Source organism: Carex rostrata, chromosome 19 (genome assembly GCF_964058835.1).
Source record: "Carex rostrata chromosome 19, lpCarRost1.2, whole genome shotgun sequence".
Classification (NCBI taxonomy): domain Eukaryota; kingdom Viridiplantae; phylum Streptophyta; class Magnoliopsida; order Poales; family Cyperaceae; genus Carex; species Carex rostrata.
The window spans coordinates 2,343,282-2,365,507 of NC_135936.1; the positions used below are offsets into that span (position 1 = coordinate 2,343,282).

General features: G+C 35.5%; 2 protein-coding genes across 2 annotated transcripts; one reads left to right on the plus strand and one right to left on the minus strand.

Moving 5' to 3' along the window:
• Positions 1–1,353: 1,353 nt before the first annotated feature.
• Positions 1,354–10,312, plus strand: IYO (RPAP1-like, carboxy-terminal protein). The gene is made up of 10 exons (XM_078320827.1): positions 1,354–1,688; positions 2,252–2,933; positions 3,281–3,408; positions 3,927–4,090; positions 4,303–4,408; positions 5,102–5,362; positions 6,310–6,498; positions 6,705–8,798; positions 9,433–9,642; positions 9,975–10,312. The coding sequence occupies exons 1-10, from the start codon at positions 1,437–1,439 to the stop codon at positions 10,134–10,136; spliced, it is 4,248 nt and encodes a 1,415-aa protein (XP_078176953.1). The 5' UTR covers positions 1,354–1,436; the 3' UTR covers positions 10,137–10,312.
• A 3,121-nt stretch (positions 10,313–13,433) lies between these two features.
• On the minus strand, positions 13,434–17,523 carry LOC144571505 (U-box domain-containing protein 52-like). The gene is made up of 6 exons (XM_078320828.1): positions 17,426–17,523; positions 16,807–17,053; positions 15,935–16,036; positions 15,220–15,648; positions 14,530–14,850; positions 13,434–14,055 (listed from the first exon to the last, which is right to left on the minus strand). The coding sequence occupies exons 2-6, from the start codon at positions 17,011–17,013 to the stop codon at positions 13,657–13,659; spliced, it is 1,458 nt and encodes a 485-aa protein (XP_078176954.1). The 5' UTR covers positions 17,014–17,053; positions 17,426–17,523; the 3' UTR covers positions 13,434–13,656.
• Between the last annotated feature and the right edge of the window lie 4,703 nt (positions 17,524–22,226).

Genomic DNA, 22,226 nt, shown 5'->3' on the forward strand with positions numbered 1-22,226 from the left:
CAGATCGACAACAACTACTAAATATGAGTTGTGAATATTTTACAGGGGTAGGCAACAACACTTATCTAAAATAGACAATGGATCAATCTCCGTATACTCAGCTCAATTTTTGGAAATCAGGGGTAGGACTTGCCTACCCCTAGATGAGTGTAACTTCGTCTCTGGTTGGGTCGCTCTCTGTAAAAACTAATCACAGACGTTCTCTGCAAAACAAATGTTGAGGAGATACCCAGGATGGTCCTACTTTTCTTTTTCTTTTGATTTTTATACGAATCTCTGTGTGGAATTGCATCCATGTAAATTTTTTTCACGATTTTTATTCAGACCTCTGTTTGAAATGAATCCGCATCACCCCAGGTATCTGAGGTGCAAGTGGTGAATCTGGACCATTCATTTCACTTGACACGAATCTCAAAACAGGCCCCCTAAGCCTCAACTGCTACCGGATTGAGTTTAGCCTAGATGGAATTAATCTGGACCGTCCATTTTCATTAATTGCACCTCAGGTACCTGAGGGGATACGGACTCGTTTGAAATAACATCCAAGGGTAATTTCTTTTTTTCGAGCAGAGAGTTCCATCTGGGTGGATGACTTCTCATTTTTAAAAATCTCCCAAACTTGTTCTCATTTTTTATTTTTTTTATTTATCATAAAAAAATTCGACTATTTATCTCTTGTATCAATTATCTAGATTTAAATCGCTGCACAATATAAACAACAATATCATAATTTAAGAAAAAAATGACCTAAACGAGAAAAATAAAATAAGATATAATCTAATTGGAGTTCTCTTAATCTCTTTCATTCGACTGAGCTAAAACGCTGGTCTCAGCAGCTGAAGAGAGAGACACAAAAAATTGCATTACTTTTCTCAAAAAAAAAAATGCATTCGTTTGTAAGATTTTTATCAAATATTATCAATTTGTCAAATAACATAATTTAAAATCGTCCCTCGCACTTTTATTTTCAAATCGTAATTTTCTTTTGACACTTTAGATATGAAGGAGATCAGACGAGGACAAGTACCAGGTACTGGGGTCTGGGGTAGAGTCCACTATTTTACTAGAAAACAGTCTTTTCAAAAGAGTGCAGGCCTGCAGGGCCAATATTATTTGTGCTTTGAGATTTGCACAAAGTTAAAAAAACATTCTTTTACGATACCTGGGACCCAATATTCGGATTCTGAGTCATGACAGGGAAGGGTTGTTCGGTCGTTCCAAGCCGAAGAAAGTCGTTAACAATTTACAAGTTGCGTTGTCTGGTACTCTGGTCAACAAGACAGAACAAGGGGAGGTTCATACTTCCTACTTCCTAGTTTACACTTTACAGGACACGAGCCCACTTTTCCTCATTACACTACCGCTAAAAGCCTAAAACCCTGGTTTGCTCTTTCTAAACCCCAATTCAGAAAGGAACTACGGACTACCCAAGCAGTATGGAAGCCAAGAAAGAATCCGCCAGGAAATCTCGGCTGGGACCGAGGGCCGCCTCCTCATCCTCGCCGGCGGCGAAGGTCTTTTCTTTGAAGCAAAAGGCCGAAGTGCTACCCAACGCGCCTCTCCTGGTCGGTCGGATTGTAGAGAAGGGTTTTTCTCCTGACTCCGACTCTTCCTCTCTCGCGCCTTCGTCTCTACCCCAGCCGACCGTGCTTCCTTTCCCCGTAGCTCGCCACCGATCCCATGGCCCGGTACGATGCTTGTATCTTTTAATTAGAGAAGTTTGATTTCATTGGGATTTGAGACTCTATATAGACCATTGGAGAAATTTAAGAAGAAAATAAAATCAATATGTTAGGTGTGGTTTTCCTTTCATTTCAGCGTCTATTTTCTCTGGATTTGATTGTTTATATTTGCACTTAATGAGTTTTGGTCTATTATTCTAATACCATCTTGGTGAGGTCCATTTCCCCCTGCCTTGCCCGCAGCTTCATTTTTGTTGTTGTTGTGCCTGTTTGACCAGTGTTAAATTCTTTTATGTTTAAGCTATTGTTGGTGCTTGTTTAATTGGCTAATTGAAGATAATTTTCCTTCATTGCAATTGAAGTTAAAGTTTTGTTAGGTTGATGCTTGTCTGCACAAATAGTAGTAAATTGGTACTATAAATTTTTGGGGGTATTTTGCAATGTTTGTTCTATTCCAGTACTGGTTTTGTGTATTAACTAAAAAAGCGCATTAATCTTTAAGAAGCACTTTACACTAATTTGTCTTTGCATTACCTGTTAGTTAACCAACTCCTAATTTCACCATATAGCATTGGTCTCCAACAATTCCAGATCAAGAGTCACTTGAAGAAGAAATGGATTTAGATACAAATGAAATAGACTATGATCCCATTGCAGCTTTTGCCCAGCCTATTCAGAGAAAAGAGAAGAAAGAACTCGACTTCAGTCAGTGGAGAGATTTCATCTCTAACAATGATTCTAACCCTCCTAAAATCAAGAAAAAGGTTGTTAAAGCCTCACCTAAAACAACAGAAAGAGAACTAAAGGAGATAAATGTACCATTGATTAAGGATGTGCCTATGCATGATGAACAAGAAGAGACTTCCGAAAACTCTAGATCAGTTACCCTTGGGGAAGAAATCGATTCTGAGAATGCTGCTCGGCTAAATCAAATGTCAGCTGAAGAAATTGCAGAGGCTCAGAAAGAATTGATGGAGAAGATGGATCCTGCATTAGTTGAGATGCTGAAAAGACGTGGGAAGAGCAAGTTAGAGAAGGGAAGTGGTTCTGAGAGAGAGAAGAGTAGAGAGGAGGTGAAGCAGAAGGATGTCAGGGCAGCAGCTGGGGATTGGCTGAAGCAGTCTCAAGGAAGGGTCTCCGGTGATATTTTGTGGAAAGATTGGAGCGATAGAGTTGAGAGAGTTAGGTTATATAGGTTCAAGCTTAATGGAGATGTGTTGGGCATTGACTCATCTCTTGAGCAAAACGCTGGTAATCCTTCCTTTTTTGCTTTTTTTATCTATTCTGTATAATAGGCGTATTATTATAGCAGTTGAGCAAAACACTGTGGATTGAAATCCTTTTAGAAAAATAGATACTTATCAAGCCCTAAAAAGGAACAAAATGCTCAAGAAAAATGATAATAGAAATTTCGGTATCACTTGATTGAGGGCCCACGTACTCCTGGTGCTATTTTGAGTTTCAAATCCTTTGCAGCTCTTTGTGCTGTCCTATGTCCTGGTTAATTTTTCGTGTAAAATCTTACAGGAATAATTAATAGGATAACTATAAGAATTTGGCAATGTTTGTGGTAAATATTCTATCCATATCGTATGTAGGTTCTAAACCACAACCAGGTCACTATAATCCTGATAGTGTGGCCGAACGCGACTTCCTCAGATCAGAAGGCGATCCTGCTGCTATTGGATACACTATTAATGAGGCAGTATCTCTTACTCGGAGTGTGGTATGCTCAACTTCTAGTTCGTTTGATTGGTATATCTTATTTTGTTTTTCTATTGGAAAATCAACCCACAGCATTTATGTATTCAAGTACTACCAACTGTTTATGTTAAATCTGAGAGTCTGTCTCTGTTACTAATGAACTCTTTTCAAAGGCAATTGGTCATTTTGGGCTTGACTTCATATTTGTTTGGTGTCACCTCCAATTTCCTTTAAGATCACTGGGTGCTAGTTGCTACTGAGATAAATGCTGATGTCTTTTTGGTACAGGCATAAAAGTACTGGAATTAATCTGGAAACACTATAATTTCATGGTCAGTTTTACAATATTTTGAGAACAGAAATTCAGGAAGCATACTGAGTCTAATAAGCCATCACTTGTGACTTGTCAGAAGTCATAAGCTCCAAAGTACTTGCCCACTAAACCACATATGCATTGCATTCTATTTCCATTGATTCCATATGAGAAATATGTCTACTTATACAGTGATACTATTTAATGTTTCCCTTTTCCAAGCACAGGTACCTGGACAAAGAGCCCTGGCCCTACAGCTACTATCTTCTATCCTCAACAACAGTTTGCATAATTTACTGAAAGAAGGGGGTGTATCTGAAAAAAGCATTGATTGGCAAGCTGTCTGGGCTTTTGCCCTAGGCCCTGAACCTCAGTTGGTTCTTTCGCTAAGGTCTCTCTCCTCTCTCTCTCGAATTGCTATCTAGTGATAGTGGGCTTCAACTCGTTTGTTCCAAGCTTAATGGGGTATCTTTTGTGTGGTGCCTAACCTGACTGGATATCAGTGTCTGTGTATAGGACGGAAATTTTTGCATAATAACATTGTTTAGCTCGCTTTTTATTTATTTTCTGTTATAAAATTGTAAGTTTTTAACATATTTGCAGGATGGCATTGGATGACAACCATGAATCTGTAGTTCTAGCCTGTGCAAGAGCAATCCAATCTGTACTTAGCTGTGATATGAATGAAAACTACTTTGATATTTCTGAGGTTACCTTTTCCAACTTCTGTTATATTCTTCTTTTCTCTTCTGGCTTTCAATCCTTGTGGTGGAGTTTTGCATTGGACAGTTGCCAAATGCAGATGATGCCAAATATGTTAGAAAGATCTAAGTTTTCTTCTGTTCGTGAAAATGCCTAAGCATTAGACTGGTTTGATAGAAAAAAAAGTATATTCCTTGATGAACTGATAATTTTTTTCATCTTTTTAAAGAGTTTTATTATTATCATTGGAACCAGCCTGAATAACAGAATAAAAAAAGTAAAGGCAACAGCTGATTTGCTGTCTGGGCTCCAGATTGGGTGATAATAAAATCATCTTCATGATTTATGAATCAATTTGTCCATTGTCCCTACTACTTAAATGTCTAAGGCAGTAAGTAAAGTGATTTATGGATAACCCAGGTTGTTCTATGTCAATGTCAGACACAAAATAATGCTGGATTTCCCATTACTACAAGTGTTGGTTTTGTTTTTTAGTACTATTAAGTAAAGAGATATATTGACACCCATATTATTTGACAACAAAGACAACTGATAAAATGGTTATCAAAATGAAAAAAAGGTTAAATTGTAGATGTGAAGCTGAAGTATAGGCTTTCTTGGAAAAAATGATATTCAGAAGCTTACAGGGTTAGATGTGAATTCTAGCAATTTCTATTTTTAAAACTTTTCTTAATTTCAGAAATTACCAGTTCATGAGAGACATATATGCACGGCTCCTGTGTTTAGAAGTAGGCCTGATCTAAACCAAGGGTTTCTTCGAGGAGGGTTTTGGAAATACAACACCAAAACATCAAATTTGCTGCCAGATTTTCATGAAAATGAAAATGACAGTGAAGATGGAAACAGAACTGTTAAAGATGACATGGTTGTGGCTGGGCAAGATGTTGCTGCTGGACTTATCAGGATGAGTATTCTTCCTCGTATTTGCTACCATTTAGAGGTGAGTTCCTTCTATATCCAGAAAAGCTGGAAGTCTAAATTTTATTTATTGAGGTAATTTAAGTATAGCCAAGTCTAGATCGGGTAAACTTCTCCATAATCAGAGCTTAATAAATTGATCCAAATACAATGTTATGGTGTCAGTTAAGACTGGTCAACAAGGGAAATTGTTATACTTTTTGTAGCTTTTTTGTGAGATATTTTAATTTTTTTTTTGTTTGGGACTACTAAATTGACACCAGTAAAAGTATTTCTACCTCTTTTCTTGCATGAAATATATTTTGTATGAGTTGGCTACTTGTGATGTTTAGTCCCATATAATGGTCAGACATGGTGAATATTTCACATAATATTGTGTAAAATCCACCTAGACTGAGGTGATGAGTCAACCTTGAAGTAATAACAAGTCACTTTGATTGTTTTTCCTGATGGAGTTAGCACAGATCTGTTTCTCTGCATGAAAAAAGAGGGGTTAATAGAAATAAATGAAGTCATTCATGATTTACTGACCATGAGTTGACCAGCTAATTAATTGATCAGCCAACACTGGATGAGTTCTATACAGAATGGATTTTCAAAAATTTGAACCAAGCACCTTGGTTCTGGTCGGTCATTTGTAGTTGGGGCAGTTGTTAAGTTGGAATTACTCCATCCATTTCCTTCTAATATTTCTGAAGTTTTAGGATTATCTTAACTATCATGTGTACTTATGATGAACAATTGATTGAGAGTATATAGAATTAAAGATATCGAATATAAAATATTAAATCTCACTGATAAAGGCAGGTCAGGTTGGGGCATCTACTCTGACCCATGTAAGATTGTATTGACCGCCTGCTCTGACAAATGTTGCTCGAAAGCTTAAGCTGTTGATACGAGGCTTTTCATTTGCGCCTATTCATAATCTTTACTTCTGTTTAATTCATTTATCCTTGCTAATGCTTGCAGGAGGAGCCACATCCAAATTTAGAGGACATGCTTATTTCAATACTTGTTGCCTTAGCGAGACACTCTCCACAATCGTCTGATGCAATTATGAGATGTCCACGACTCATTCAGAATGTTGCTAAGGTGCTAATGAACCAGCAAATGGCTGAGATTTCATCCTCACAAATCAAAGCGCTAACTCTTCTCAAGGTTCACTTCATCTTATCAATGACATTCATATTTAGTATTTCAAGAAGAAAAATAAAGCTGCAGGAATTGCATCTTTTAGTTAAAACTGATTTCTGTAAAATTTAAAATTTCACCTAGAAACAGAAACTGGTGATTGAATTCACTTTTCTCCAATATATATCAATTCAGTTGTCATTTTCAATTTTGTTGTTCCATTTTATGAGCAGATCTTGTCGAAGTATAGCAAGAAAACCTGCTTCGAGTTGATAAATAAAGGAATATTCCAGCTAGCATTGTGGAATTGGTTCAAAGGTGTTTTTACCCTGGACAACTGGTTACGTATCAGGAGAGAGAACCTTAAACTCTCCTCATCTATGTTGATCGAGCAGCTTCGACTTTGGAGAGTTTATATTAACCATGGTCTTTGTATATCCCATTTCATTGATTTCTTCCCTGTCTTGTGCCCCTTCCTCACTCCTCCCGTCTTTGAGAAGTTAATCGATGAAAATGCTCTTGAGGAGTTTGCTTCTGTTACAGCAGAGGCTTACTTGGTGCTCTATGACCTCTCTCTGACGTTACCAGTTTTGCACACATCAGACAAAACTGGTACAGGAGGGGAGGAGGTATCTTGGAAATGGAGCCATGCTATGCCAATGGTGGACCTAGCTGTAAAATGGCTTGAGTTGAAATTTTTTACTTATTTTCCCCCAGTTATTTCTCAGGATGAAGAGGTGAATATGGCTTGTGGCTGTCCATTGATATGGGTATTTTCATCAATTTTACACATGCTTAATGGCATACTACAGAAAATAGCACCAGTAGATAAAACAGACAAGAGGCATGAGTTACGGTGGCTTCCTGGTTTTGTCCCTAGACTCGGTTTAGCAGTAATAAATGGTTTTCTCGAGCAAAATCAAGGATCATTACTGAAGAGACTTTCTGACATGAGAAAATTTCATAAAGACGGAAATGTCAAAAGTACTGATTTCATATTGGCAGCTACAAGTTGCATCCAAGGGCTTGTGCAGGTTGCAAGTTCTATTGATAACCTAGTACAGAGGGCTAAAAATGCATGTACTGAACCCAAAGTAGAGGTTGGGTCAATGACAGGTGGCGAGATTCTAGGGGTTGGGATTGTCAATTGGGCCCGCCATGACTTGTCAGAAGTGTTTTCCATGATAACCCTAGATATCTCCTCTGAATGGCATGCGATACAGTGTGTGGAGGTTTTTGGCAGAGCCGGGCCAGCACCTGGTGTTGGGTTTGGCTGGGGTTCAGAAGGGGGTGGTTTTTGGTCTTTTAAATCTGTTCTGAGCCGACTGGATTCACGGCTGTTCTTGGACTTCATTGAGATATTTCCTATTCTTTTCCCGATCATAGATTTGGGAATCAAGGTCACCCCTGATGCAGGAATTCTGGGAATAATTAATTCTCTGCTTGAAGTGTGCTTGATGGTGAGGCCTGGAGATAGAACTGTTTTGGAAAAGGCTTTTAATATTCTGTTCCAAGCTCCTGTATTGAAGTACTTAGTATTTTGTGTAAATCATTACATATCTAAGATTGCGAGTCCCATGGCGACTACGTTATATTTTAGTGAAGATGACTTTTCATTGTTTAGTGAAGTATTAGTTTCTCATTTCAAAACAAGGTGGTTTGATGTGAAGAAAAAATTGAAAAAGGATGCTAAACAGCAGCCAGATAATTCCTTGGAAACGATCCATGAGGAAGTACAGTTAATGGAAAATTCTGACAGCGATACATCAAATGATTTAATGGTAATTGAGTGGGCCCGGCAGAGACTACCTATACCACCCCATTGGTTTTTAAGCTCACTTTGTGGCTCCAGTGATTTGAAAATTGGCCTTGTTCTTCTTCTTGGGTTGGAGACCCTTTTGCATATTTCTGACTTACCTTCGCCGCTAAGTGGAGTTGCACTAGTCTGGAAATTGCATTCTCTGTCCATGTGCTTAAGCTCAGATATGGATGTTCTGGGAGAAGAGAAGAGCAGGGCTATTTTTGAGATCATACAAGAGATGTACAGTCAAGAGTTACAGAGGTTACCAAACCAAAGTCTTGAATTTCAAAGGCAGATCCATGAGAACTATTCAACTTTTGTGGAGCATTTGATTGAACAGTTTGCTGCAGTGTCATACGGTGATGTCTTGTTTGGCCGCCAGGTGGCCATTTATTTGCACAGGTTGGTCGAGACAAGTGTCAGATTGAATGCTTGGAATGTGTTGGCTAGTGCTTGTGTGCTTGAGTTGCTGCCTCCTTTAGAGAGCTGTGTTGGTGGGGCCCACTGCTACCTGGAACCTGCAGAGGTAATTTTACCAACTTTAATTTTTACTTGTATAGGTGGGTAGTTGAATCCCAGGTTTGGTTTGTGCACTCTGAAGCATTGTCCAAAATGAAACTTCTATTTTGTTTGGGATGCTCAATGTTATACCTCCTCTAGTTCTACTGTTAAATTGGATGATTGGGCAGTTAATTTGAACCATGGTTGGGCATTCTAGTAGCGGGGTCATAAATCATCATTTAATACTAGGCTGGATAAGGGTTATGTTTTTTCTCCTCAAATCAGTTGTTTCCTGTTTCAGATCAGGATAAACTTTAAGATTCCTTTCAGTTATATCCATAATAGACCGTAGGGCTTTTGTTGCTGTTTGAATTTTAATTCCCACTTGATCTCTTAAATGTTTTGAGTGGAGAGCATATTATCCAGAACTCACTTCTCAACCCATCAATCTCTGAATAAGTGAGAGATGGAAATAGATTGGGTCAACATTATTTCCGTGTTTGCATTTGAGGGGACAGATTTTAATATTTCTGTACTCCTCAAGAAAATAAAAAAACTATAACTGAAAGGAAATAAACAAGAAAAAATGCTTTAATGTGTGAAGGGGAATCCAGGTATCAACTATTTGCTTTCTTAATTTTTATTTGTTTCTTTGCTAGGATAATGAGGGCATCTTGGAGGCCTATGCAAAATCATGGATTTCCGGGGGACTAGACAGAGCTGCAATTAGAAAATCAGTGTCGTTTACTCTAGCTGTGCACCACCTTTCTTCCTTCTTATTTAATAGTGGTGCTGATGAAAAGCAAGCGGTACGGAATAAGTTGATGAAATCCCTTTTGAGATACTATTCCCAAAAGAGACAGAGTGAGGTATGATCACTACAATTTTTCATCAGGGATATAAGCATAAAATACCATACCCATGGGCATTTTTGTACTTTATTAAATTATAGAGTTCAATTTCCAATGCTTTAGAAGTGAATAAAATTGGGTTTCACTTATCCTTTTCTTAACATTTGATGACTTGTGAAGTATTTGAGACAAGCCAGATGACATCATGAAATTTCTGGATGTTTGGGGGGGGGGGGGGGGGGGGGGGGGGGGGGGGGGGGGGGGGTGGACGGAGGTGGCGTTCATGAAGCTTGTTTATAATATTTGTGCCTTTTTTATCCTTTGTTGATACCATTTTGTGAACAATGCAGGGAATGCTCAAGAGTCTTATTGAAAATGCATTGGATGTGTCACAAGGTAAGTTTTATAGGGATGAAATTTCAAGAAGATTTGAGGTTATGAAAGCGTGTTGTGAAGGGAGCTCTTCTCTTTTAGTTGAAGTGGAAAAGTTGAGATTATTAACTAGTCACTAAATTTATCTATATCCTGCCAAATGTGGCTGACATTTTTCTTGGTTGGAAAATACGCAGTGCCGTAAAGTTGCCTTTTACTTGAGATGTTAGTAGTAAAATGTAATCTTCGAGTTTTATAAAAACTTGACATAAATTGTAATCTTTTATTGTAAATAGAACCCAAATTTTTGTTCCAATTTCGCCCAACATTTCTTTTGCCAGTTCAATAATTAGTTAGGCAAAGTGGAGATGCTCCCAAAGCTGATAATTTTCTATTATGTCCATGCACCATTTATTGATTGCGAGTGACAGCAAAAGATGACCACCCATCTTTTTTCAGCTGTGCGCTATGAGCCAACCTGGGAGGTAGGGCTGCGGACTCGGATATTATCTGTTGGTATCTGAATTCCTGAATTCGAATCCAGACTATGGTGGATATGGACAATCATAAATGATCATTGATGGATATGAACATTTTTCTGATAGATACTGACATGCGTATGATTATATATAAATTATTGTCCGGATTTGGAAATATGTAGGATGTCAATCTGTTTCATATATTCCTAAAAAATGTGTGGTCTGTACCGCAAGTTTAATTAGGCCGAGATCATATGAGTTTGAATTTTAATGCTCCATATTCACTGGATTCTGGAATTTTGAGCAGAATTTCCTATCAAATTTATGACCTCCCCTATTTGAGAATTTCTTATTAAATTTAGCGAAGTATAAATTATCGGGATATAAGTCAACAGCAGGTCTATCTATCCATTTTCATTGCGTGGGCTATCTGGAAATTGATGTGTGCACAAATTTATCGGGACAAACAGTCATTAGTTCTTATGATTCTATCTGCTCACAGGCCTCACTCAAAAGAGTAGCTGACCTAAATATTGCTCGTTATCCTTCATAAATTTTGGAACTTAAGTGTTGGTTTTTCCAAACATAGTTTTGTAACATGTAGCATTTTGAGAAATCTTCTCAACAACTATATTTTTATAAAAAAAAAATATTTATTTAACCATTGAGTCATGAGGAAAAACCTTGTGTCTATTGTAATAAGAAATTTAGAATTTATGTTTGTCAAGATCGAACTATTCAATTGAGTGTTCAATAGTAACACCAATCAGGTTTCAAATCCCGTAGGTTAACACATTGTAGTAATGAAAATGTTCTAAATTTAATGTAAAATACCGAATTTTATTTTTTTATTTTTATTTTTTTAAAACTTGACTGATGCAGAAAAGACCGAACTTTAAATGGGTCCGGATCCCCCAAAGTAACCCAATATTTTAGTTTAGAGCCAGCCCGTCCGATTTGAATCCGGACCAGCAGAGTCCCTTTAATCTGACGGTCCGGATCTAAACTAAAAAATTAGGTTACTTCAGGAGGTCCGAACTCGGCCTTTTTTTTTGTATCTTAGAGCATCTACATTCGTGAAACTCTTAGAGTTTCTAAATAACTGTTAACTAATTTTTAGAAATTTTATATCTGAAAGTTTCTAAACTCCCACATCCCTGAAACTAAAATTAGAGTTTCTTAATTGCCACATCAGCAAATAAATTACAGGAGAAAAGAATTTCAGCGAATTATTTGGCCACGTCAGAGTTTATAAACGGTTTCTTATTAAGAAACTTTGGAGCAAAGTTGCTAAATAAGAAACCCATCTGCATTCCTGAAACTGGTTTAGAAACTGCCACATCAGATTAGAAATTCCAAGAGTTTCAGGGATGTAGATGCTCTTAGTATCTTACCTGTAAGTCTTGTAACGCAAAATTGGGGTTCTTAAAAGTTAAAACCGATACGAATGCGAATTATAGATTTCAAATGAGATGTCCGGCCATGCATTTCCCGGTCTTCTCTCAGCTCTTTCTTTCTTTTCCGACCCACTTCCCGAGCCTTTTGTGCTCTCCACCCCTCTCAAACCCCCGAGTTTCATTAGCAAACCTGTAAGTTCCAATTCAATTTAACTCTTGAATTTGCTGGTTTGTACTTTCAAAGTCCAGTCATTGTTTGAAATGCCAGTGCGAATGCTGAAAGTTTGGTTCTTCGCATTATAAAATTTTTATAACTTCATTTCTTAAAGTAAGTTCTATGTTTTTTTTTCCCAACATATAAATATTCCAATCTAGTTATGTGAGATGTACGGATCCAATGTAGAACATAAAGAAATGGTGAATTCTGATGAAATAGGTCATAATTTGAGACCATGATTTTATAATTTTGATCTTGAAGAAAAGTCCTCTAATTAATGCCATGTTTAGAATGTTAATACTAACCGTATACTAAATCTTAAAAAATAGGAGATCACAAGTTCTGGGTGTTACATATGTTTTGGGTTCCATATCTGATGTTATAGTTTGATGGAATAAACAATGGTTTTATCGATGATAAAGGCCAAAAATCAAAGATATATCAAAACATTGCTTTATGTTCATCTCCTCAAGTTTCTTTTCACAATGTTATCTCTTCCCAAGGGCAGGCTATTACATTTTCTAGAACTCTTTCTGGGGTTAACAAACATGAATGGGAGGAATTGCTTAATATCATTCGTACTTTCACTGATGAGACTGATTCGGATGTTCTTAACTGGAGATGGACTTCCTCTGGAAAATTCACTGTGAAATCTCTCTATTCTTTTCTTAATTTTAGTGGTATACAGGATATTCAACTCATGAAATAGACTGTCAAACTCCCTCCTAAAATCAAGATTTTTATGTAGTTACTTTCCAAAAATAAAATTCTTACTAAATCAAATCTCCAACTTAGATGATGGGAAGGTAACACCACTTGTCATTTTTGTGATAAGGAGGCAACTGTTTACCATTTGTATGTTGAATGTGCCAGGTTTTCACATGTTTGGTTCTGGTTAGGTGATTGTCAATTTGTTTTGCAGTATTGGCATACTATTACAGATATTCTTCAATTTTCTTTTGCCTCACCTGCCATAAAATGTTCTCCTTTCTTAATTGCTTTTGGGGCATTTGCCTGGCCAGTTTGGACAAATCAAAATCGTGTTTGCTTTGAATATCATCAAATTGATTCTGTAAAATCTATAGTGCTCAATATAACACATTTGCTAATGTATTGGTCAGGTAATCTTCCGGAAGCACCTAGGCAAGGGTTAGAGAAATGGATGCCACATGACACTGGTGATATTCCTCTTCAGCACTGCCACCCGAGCACGCAGGGTCAGATGGATGTTGACCATGAGTCTTCACAAGACACAACTACTTAGACCTTAGCTTAGGAGTTTATGCTATTAGTTGACTATCTGGCCAGTGTCGCCAAGACTTTAAATTTGTGTTTTTATTTTGTGCTTTGGTGGACTTTTTAGCATTGCCAAAACATTTTGAAATATTTTGGGGTCAGCTCCTCTAGCTGGTTCTGAAGTATTATAGTTTGTAAGTTACCAACTAGTTTCTATATGAAAGTAGCCTTATTTCCAAAAAAAAAAACAACAAGACATTGATAAAAAAGTTGCCCATTTAAAGCCAGCCAACCATATTTTTTGTTGTATTCAGCTTTCCTCCACCACTAACTAATCGTAACTCATCCAAACCCAATCATCAGCTAGCTCTGCCATTTCTTTCAATCTATAAAGCTCTGGTAAGATTTCCTTTGCAAGATCTGGCCGGTCTTTTTTTCTGAGCTCCACGCACCGCAGTGCCAGCTTGGCATATGATAGTGCCTCCTCCACTGGCCAGTCCGGCACTGCTGGGTCGAGGATCTCCTTAAATGTGCCCCTTTCAATAGATCTCTCTACTTGGTGTAACAGGCACATTGGAGGTCTTGCGGTGATCATTTGGAGGAGGATCACACCTAGGGAATATATATCTGATTTGGTGCATAGCATACCTGTTTGCTGGTACTCTGGATCAATGTAACAAAATGTACCTTCAGTTGATGTCATCCGATATTGGGTTACTGTGTCAGAAACCTGTTAATTAAGAGAAAGTTTAAGTCAGTTATCATTTTCTAGATCAGTATAGCAAGAAAAATAAATAATAAGACAGAATGATGGAATAAGTTAAGGGGAATTGGCTGACGGGTCTCTCTCATTATTTTCGCGAACAAACCAATAAATGTAAAGTCTAAATCAAACGATTATAAATCATATCTTTGTCATAATTAAATTATTGAAAAAAAAATGAGCCTCAAAATTATGGCAAATATAAAACCATGACTAAAAATATGGTTTGCTGGAAAAAAAATGAACAGCGGGATTTGGATTTTTCAAAAATTCAGATCTAAATAAATTGAGTTTTCTTTATTTTTACACTGTTTATAGAATAATGTCAAGTAATTAGGAATTACAATAGCAGCATACTAACAGTACTCTGTAATTTACAACTACTGGCATTACCATTACGACATACATAAAGGTGGTTTATTAGCTAACAAAGATGCTTACTTGGGAAGGGACAAGGCATGCGAGGTTAACATCAGCAATTTTGGCAACAAAATTGTGGTCTAGGAGGATATTGGTGGGTTTAAGGTCGCGGTGGACAAGGGGCTCGGGCTTTGCCTGGTGCAGAAAGAGGAGTCCTGTAGCAATCTCAAAAGATATTTTGAATCTTATCCCCCATGGGATGGTCGTGGTGCCTCCCCTTCTGAACAGACGGTCCTCCAAGCTTCCATAGTCCATGTACTCATACACCAAGCACCCGTACTCGGGGCATGCTCCTAGTAGGAGCACCATGTTTGGATGTCTGTTGCAGCTCAGAACCTCAACCTTCATTTTGAATCATCAATAAGAGAATTCAATTATCACAATGAGTTATATAATATTGGCACAACACAATGATAATATACATACATTCTTACTGGTCTTGGTTTCAGCATTGGTATTTGCCCTTACTTTTGGTACCATTCTTGGGTTTATTTTCTGTTTGGAGTTTTACTTAAAGTATAATGTGTAGGTCAAGGCGTTACTGATGTCTAAATTGCCAAAGAGCAAGAAGTTGAATTATAACTGTAAAATTGTGTACCACACTGGCCAGGTATGCGATCACTTGGTGCTACCAGTAGACATATCAATTGATATGTTACAGCAACGACAGCCAAATAAACTTATCAAATACTCATTTAAATATAGTTATACCTCTGTTTGGAATTGCTTCCTTCCCTGGCATGCATCAGGCCTGATCACCTTAATCGCAACTTGGGTATGATAGAGCAGGGCCTTGTACACTACTCCATAATCACCTTCACCGATCTTGAGAGATTGAGCGAAGTTGCTTGTGGCGAAATTTATCTCCTCTATGGTGTATCTCCTATATCTCACATCGACATTGTTTAGAGCATTCATTGCTCTCCTCCTCTCCTCAGCCTCTTCCTTAGCCCTCAGCTCGACCTTTTGCCTCTTGTGCTCCTCAAGCTCAGCGATCCTTTGGGCTTTCTCAACTGCCTCAATTGCAGCTCTGCACTTTGCCTTTTCCATCTCAAACATCGCCATTGCCTTTGCTTCTGCCTGCTTGTGTTCTTCGACTTTTCTTTGTTCTTCACTCTTTATCTGGCTTAGTTCTTCAACCTTGATGCACATATCTTGTAGTTAGTAAAGAGAACATAAAGCTGCTGGAGGGTCCTTGTGCTACAGTTAATCATCCAGCATATGTATAAGAGGTACCAGACTACCGGTCATGAAATACCCTTGTTGAAAATGGTGCAATCTATATCACTTGCAGTCAAATTTGATTATTGCATTATGGTTCTATTTGACATATCGTCATGCATGTTGCTAATGTTTTGCTTCCATGCAAACGAAAGATTACGTTCTTTTTTTTTTGAAGGTTAGTGGCTGAAGATTACGTTCTTACCTTTTGCTTGAGCATAATGACTTCTTGGCGGGCATTGTTGTACATATCCATTGTTTGCTTCAGCTCAAGTTTCAGCCTTCTCATCTCTGCTTCAACGTCCTTCTATGAAAGTTCAAAACAAGGAAGCACCATGAGGTTATTTTAAAAACAGGTCTGATAACTATCTCCACGGAATCACTCATAAACACCTCTATGAACTTTTCATGCACTTCGATGCATATATGTCTATACCGATACAAACCTATCTATATATTGTGCGATGCACACTAGTCATAAATGTTAACAATTGTCACACAATTTTGATCAAGTCAAAACCCGTTTTGACAACTGTCAACATTTGTTTTGATCTTCCAAAACTCATTTTCTGAACCCTTCAAAAATACACACTAGAGTATTACACCAATGCACAGTTGGATATTGCACCAATACAAACTTTCTTTTCAAGTTTCAGCTATTTGTAAAATTAAGTTGTTTAAAACAATTCTGTTAATTCTTTAGTAATTGTATTCCTCAATTCCCATTACCTATTGAGACTCATAGGGTACTATATATATCAGAGCAAATGAAGTGTTTACCATTCCATTTGTCTCCAAATCTTCTATAGGGCTGTCATTTATCATATCAAGCAATTGGTGGTTAACACTAAGAGCAGGCTGTAGTCAGTAGGTTTACTATACTGCATTTTTAACACTACCTTCCATGTTATTAGAATTGGATTTAAACTCTAACACAACACATACAACAACAGTAGTAATAGAAGTTCTCCTAAAAAAAGTTTGTTATGTTATAATAGAGAACCTTCTACCCCATCACCATGTAACAAAATAGTAGCTCTAAAATTGTCCTCCTGGCTTAGCAAACAACACACTTACAGAAGTTGAGCTTTCAGAGGAGGAGATATCAAGAGAGGATGTCTCCTTTGATGATGACCTGAGCCCGATGGATGAGTTATCGAGGGATTCATCAAGTGCATTATGTGGAGCTGTTTGTGTATTAGAGAGCGGTTGTGTTTTCCTGCCGGGGCTCAGCATATAGCCCTGCATCTGCATCTGCCTTGCTGCGATTGGGGATGGTGGCATAGATGATCCTCTCAAGTTACTTCCCTTTTGATAGGTGCTCCTGTTCAAAATTGAGATAGTAAAATCAAGGGGACGTCTAATGTAGTAATGTGTGATACATGATATTAGTAAAGTCTTGATTTGTGAACCTTTATTAAGCTCCCAAAGAGCCATACTGAAACAACAAAAGAAGATCACTAAAATTTGGATTGAGTTGTGTGAAACAGTGAACACAAATTCAGAGAAACAAGTGCTATCTAATTCAATATTGGATTAGTGTCTAGCTTGGATCAATACTGATCGATGCTGGGAGTTGGGAATACACTGCTGCATTATCTAATCTTGCTATGCTAGACAATTTTATTTGGTAGCTTTCTAGTTTGATCTTGATCTGGTTGTTGCAATCTCAAGCAAGCAGATATAATTGAAGTACCTGACGGATGGAGTCGAAGCGTCGGCCTGTTGATAATAAAATGAAAAATTATTTATATCGTTCTGCTTGTTGTTATACTAAAAGCTTCACATCACACAATGCTTAGATAAAAGATCTCTCATTTTTCAGATGGAACCTGTTGATATAGAGATGATCCTTTCTAGAAGGAAAATATTGATCCGCGTTTGGTGAAACTCTAAATTTAGGTCTCTATATTTAAATCATTTATCTAGATAGTCCAGGAGTAATCCCTTCTACGATTTCACTGTCAACATATATATATATCCAACTTTCCCCCTTTTTTTAGTCAATAATGTTTCTTTAATAATCAAACATGATATATTTTTAGACCTTAACCAAACATAAATAATTTAAATCGATTTAAATCGAAATAACCAACTTGAACCTTTAAAATTTTAGATCAAAGCTTCTCCAATTTTCTAAACAACCCCATGGGAAGTATTTGGGCCTCATTTCCTAATTAAAGTTGCTGTAACCTCATTGCCACCCCCCACTATTAGATTCGATTCTTCATATTTTCTTCCTTCATTTTCTTTCTTTTTCTGGTGTCTTGAGAATTGAGAAAGATCGGACAAAAGGCAATTATAAAAACTGAACAAACAAATTATCATTTTAAGAAGATTACTAAATTATCAAGTGTTCTACATTTTAACAATTGAGATTATAAGTGTACCGCATCAATATTTACAATTTATTTATGAGTGAGACAGAGATATTTTAAGAAACAAATTTATGCCAAAAAACATTATTCTATACTTAAATTTGGATAAATAAAAATTTAGAAATGTTAATAGGGTTGTCGATGGAAACATTTTCATACTCGTACCCTACTAATTAATATATTTAGAAATATTAATAAAGTAGAACATAATTATAAGAGTAGTTGAAGAATGAATATTTATTACTAATTAGAATTAGAGAAGGGATCAAGTTACAACAAGTTACAACAACCATTTTCTATATTTTCAAAGTCCAAATCGTCGATCCAAACCATTAGATGTGATCTCCACAATAAAATGTGCTTGGAGACCAAATTTTACATTTTTTTGAAATTTTTTTACTATTTATTAAGATGGGTACAAAAACTAGTCAAATTCATACCATTGAATTTTGTACCCATCTTAATAAATAGTAAAAAAATTCCAAAAAATGTAAAAATTTGGTCTCCAAGCACATTTTATTGTGGAGAGCATATCTAACAGTTTGGATCGACGATTTGGACTTTGAAAATGTAGAAAATGATTGTTGTAATTTGTTGTAACTTGATCCCTCCTCTTAGAATTAATATATTTATAATATATTATATATATTTTTTATAATTATCTGATTGGGTAACGGGTATGGAATAGGAGTTTACCCATTTAGATAACAAAAAAAATATTTATCCATACTCGTACACAATAAGTGTACGAAAAAAAAATCTTATTTGTACCAGTCTTATCGAATACGGTATGGATCGGGTAGACGGATAAAAGGGTGTCATTGACACCTCTAATCTGATTGTGCTCCACAAATTCAAAGAGAAGGGAAAGAAATGAAAGGGAATAGGATGGAAGGAGTAAGGGGAAGCATTACCCTTCAAATCGGGAGGTATTGATTGGAGGATAACTCTATTCATTTTTGTCACTTGATTCCCTTCCTTCCCCTTAACTCCCCTCCAAATTTGAGTTTGTGAAACAATTTAACTTGCTTGGGCAACCCGGTCACCTCTCCACTCCTCTCCCCTCTCCTTCCCTTCTCTCCCCTCTTTCGTAGCGCACCTAAATGTTAAAGGCCAAACTTTGAATGCCGAGCCTACAAGTAAAACAAAATTTGGAATTGAGAATCAATATGAATGCGGGGTGCCGACATTTTTATTTTTACCCCATTAAAAATTATTTTAATAATAATAACCAAAGTTTAGTAATAATTTTAAAAATACCCCAACGTGAAATTTTAATTCTAATTTTTTTTTATAAAACATAAATTTGTTTTTATTTTTTATTTTTTGTATTGAAATATTAGAAATGTTGGATATATTTCTTTGAAAATAGATGGAATACAATATAATTTGATTTATTAGAAAGACTGTAACAAATAACCCGGATCAATATTTTTCAGGCCGGATTTTTCACGGCTGTAAGAAAAATTAATATATTTCTTTATGTGTTATTGGAAAAAAATAAAAATGCTTAGATTCTGAGTTATTGATCCCGGTTCAAAAGTCATTTCTATCTAATCTAGAAAATATTGTGATCCTTCTAGGACAATTAATTTATGAAAAATTGTAATTATTATTCAAAAAGAATTCTCAAAATAGATACAACTTTTTATAAATTAAATGTCCTAGAAGGATCACAATATTTTCTAGATTACATAGAAGTGACTTTTGAATTGGGATCAATAACTCAAAAACTAAGCATTTTTATTTTTTTTCCAATAACACATAAAGAAATATATTAATTTTTCTTACAGCCGCGAAAAATCCGGCCTGAAAAATATTGATCCAGGTTATTTGTTACAGTCTTTCTAATAAATCAAATTATATTGTATTTCATCTATTTTCAAAGAAATATATCCAACATTTATAATATTTCAATACAAAAAATAAAAAATAAAAACAAATTTCTGTTTTATAAAAAAAAAAAATTGGAATTAAAATTCCAACCCGTGAAAAAATTCCACGGGTGGGGTATTTTTAAAATTATTACTAAACTTTGGTTATTATTATTAAAATAATTTTTTAATGGGGTAAAAATAAAAATGTCGGTGCGGGGTGGATCTAATTTCAAATGAGCCTGTTCGGTCGTGCGTTTCCCGGTCTATCCTAAACTAGGGGTGAAAACAGTCGGATACAGATTAGATAGTGATCAAACCGTATCCTTATCCGATATAATTTTTTGAATGCAGATACAAATAGTCTTGAATACGAATATGGATACAAATATAATATGAATAATTAAAAATAAATTACTAATTTACATTTTAGTAAAACATAATATCTAAATATAATTTTTTTTATTTATAAATTAGATCTAATATTTTTCATAATAAATTTGTTGGTTGCAAAATATATATCATATTACCAAAACAATAGTGACTTATTGTGTCATAGTGTTATATTATTTATAAGAATTTATATGTATATGTTGTTTAATAAATCAATTTATGAACAAAAGGTATTTTTGTTGTAGTTTAAAAGTGTAATTAGTTTGGATACAGATAGTTACAAATAATTAAAAATCAAACCATATCCTTATATTTTATAATTTTATGATTTAGGGATACGAATATAGATGGTGTATTCAGATTTTTTTAATATATAATTAAATTTAAATATTTCAACAAAACAAGCACGCTGAATTTTATTTCTATGAAAAACACTCCACCAATCATGTGAATATGTGGAGATAAAAAAATATTTGCTAATCCAGCTTGTTTCGTTGAAATATTTAAATTTGATTCTATTATTAAAAAAAAATCGTATATCTGCAGGATAATAATTTTTCTTATTCGGATCCGGACGAAATCGATAATGTCCGATCCGTTTACATACTAAACTCTTTCTTTCTTCTTAGATACCCTTTTCCTGGGACACCCGTCGGAGCCACCGCGAGAAGAACCTTTTGTGCTCTACGCGCCTATCTCTTTCTTTCTCTATTTTCTTGGTTGTAAGACACAACACGACCTTTATGTCCTTTCCTTGCTCCAAATACTAACTTCAACTCCAAACCCGCCCCCTCCACCCACCTCTTGTCCTCCTATGCCGCTCTTGAAGAGGTAAATATTTTATTTTATTTTCAAATTTGTAAGTAATTTGAAAATAGGGTTTAGGGTTTTTATTAGTAATTAAGTTAAATGAGTGGGTTTGTAGTAAATTTTGGACAGTTATATCTAAGTTGATCGTTTCATGTAGATTTTCATAGTTTTTGAGTTAATTTGAATGTAGGAGTTTTGGATTTGTTTAGAAATGGTAGTTCAAGTGTATATAATTTAGTTCTTTGGCAAACTTGTTAGTTCCAATCCAATTTGACTCCTGAACTTGGTGCAGATCCGTACTTTCAAAGACTGGTCATAGTTTGAAACAGTGTTGTAAAAAATGGCCGTTTAATCGTTAACGGCGGCCAAACCGTTACGAACACACTTAACGGAGGATTTTTTGCGGATTTTTCCAATTAATCGGCCATTTTTTCCGATTAATTGGCCGTTTTACCGTTTAATCGACAGTTTATTCCCGTTTATTCCAATTTATTTCAATAAATTTTTTTTCACATTGACTTTTTTATGTGATAGTGTGTGATAATAAGTTTTATAGTCCTTCAAAAGATAATAAATTTTATAAATCATGTATTGCAATTTTGTTTGTACTTGGACATACATTCAATATTTTTTATATATATTTTTTCTTCTTACTTACTTTAAAATTGATTCATTCTTCTTCTATTTATTTATCATATATTTTTCTTACTAATTACTGATGTAATTTTTCAATTAGTACGACATATTCATTTATGAAACTAAGTTGTTATTATAAACTAAATTTAGTGATTTTATGTTTGAATGTTTCATTTCTTTCACGTAATATGTTATTAGTTTTTGAAAAAAATTTAACTCTTGAATTTATTTTTTCATTAAATAAATGTGTTACTGACACATGTAAAGTACTTATGCGTTAAAAAAAAAAAAGTGTAGTGTCATGTTATAATAATGAAATTAAGTTTATTTGATAAGTTTAATGAGTTAAATAAATTATTTTTAATAAATTGTGATATATATACATAATTTAATAAAAACGTTAAAT

Bases quoted from the DNA above. Each gene is read 5' to 3' on its own strand.
- IYO (XM_078320827.1), top strand. From the start codon at position 1,437: ATGGAAGCCAAGAAAGAATCCGCCAGGAAATCTCGGCTGGGACCGAGG. The intron at 3,409-3,926 runs GTATGCTCAACT...TTCCAAGCACAG, and splicing joins TATCTCTTACTCGGAGTGTG to GTACCTGGACAAAGAGCCCT. The intron at 8,799-9,432 runs GTAATTTTACCA...TTTCTTTGCTAG, and splicing joins GCTACCTGGAACCTGCAGAG to GATAATGAGGGCATCTTGGA.
- LOC144571505 (XM_078320828.1), bottom strand. From the start codon at position 17,013: ATGCCACCATCCCCAATCGCAGCAAGGCAGATGCAGATGCAGGGCTAT. The intron at 14,851-15,219 runs GTATAACTATAT...TTCAAAATGAAG, and splicing joins GGAAGCAATTCCAAACAGAG to GTTGAGGTTCTGAGCTGCAA. The intron at 14,056-14,529 runs GTAAGCATCTTT...CTTAATTAACAG, and splicing joins CATGCCTTGTCCCTTCCCAA to GTTTCTGACACAGTAACCCA.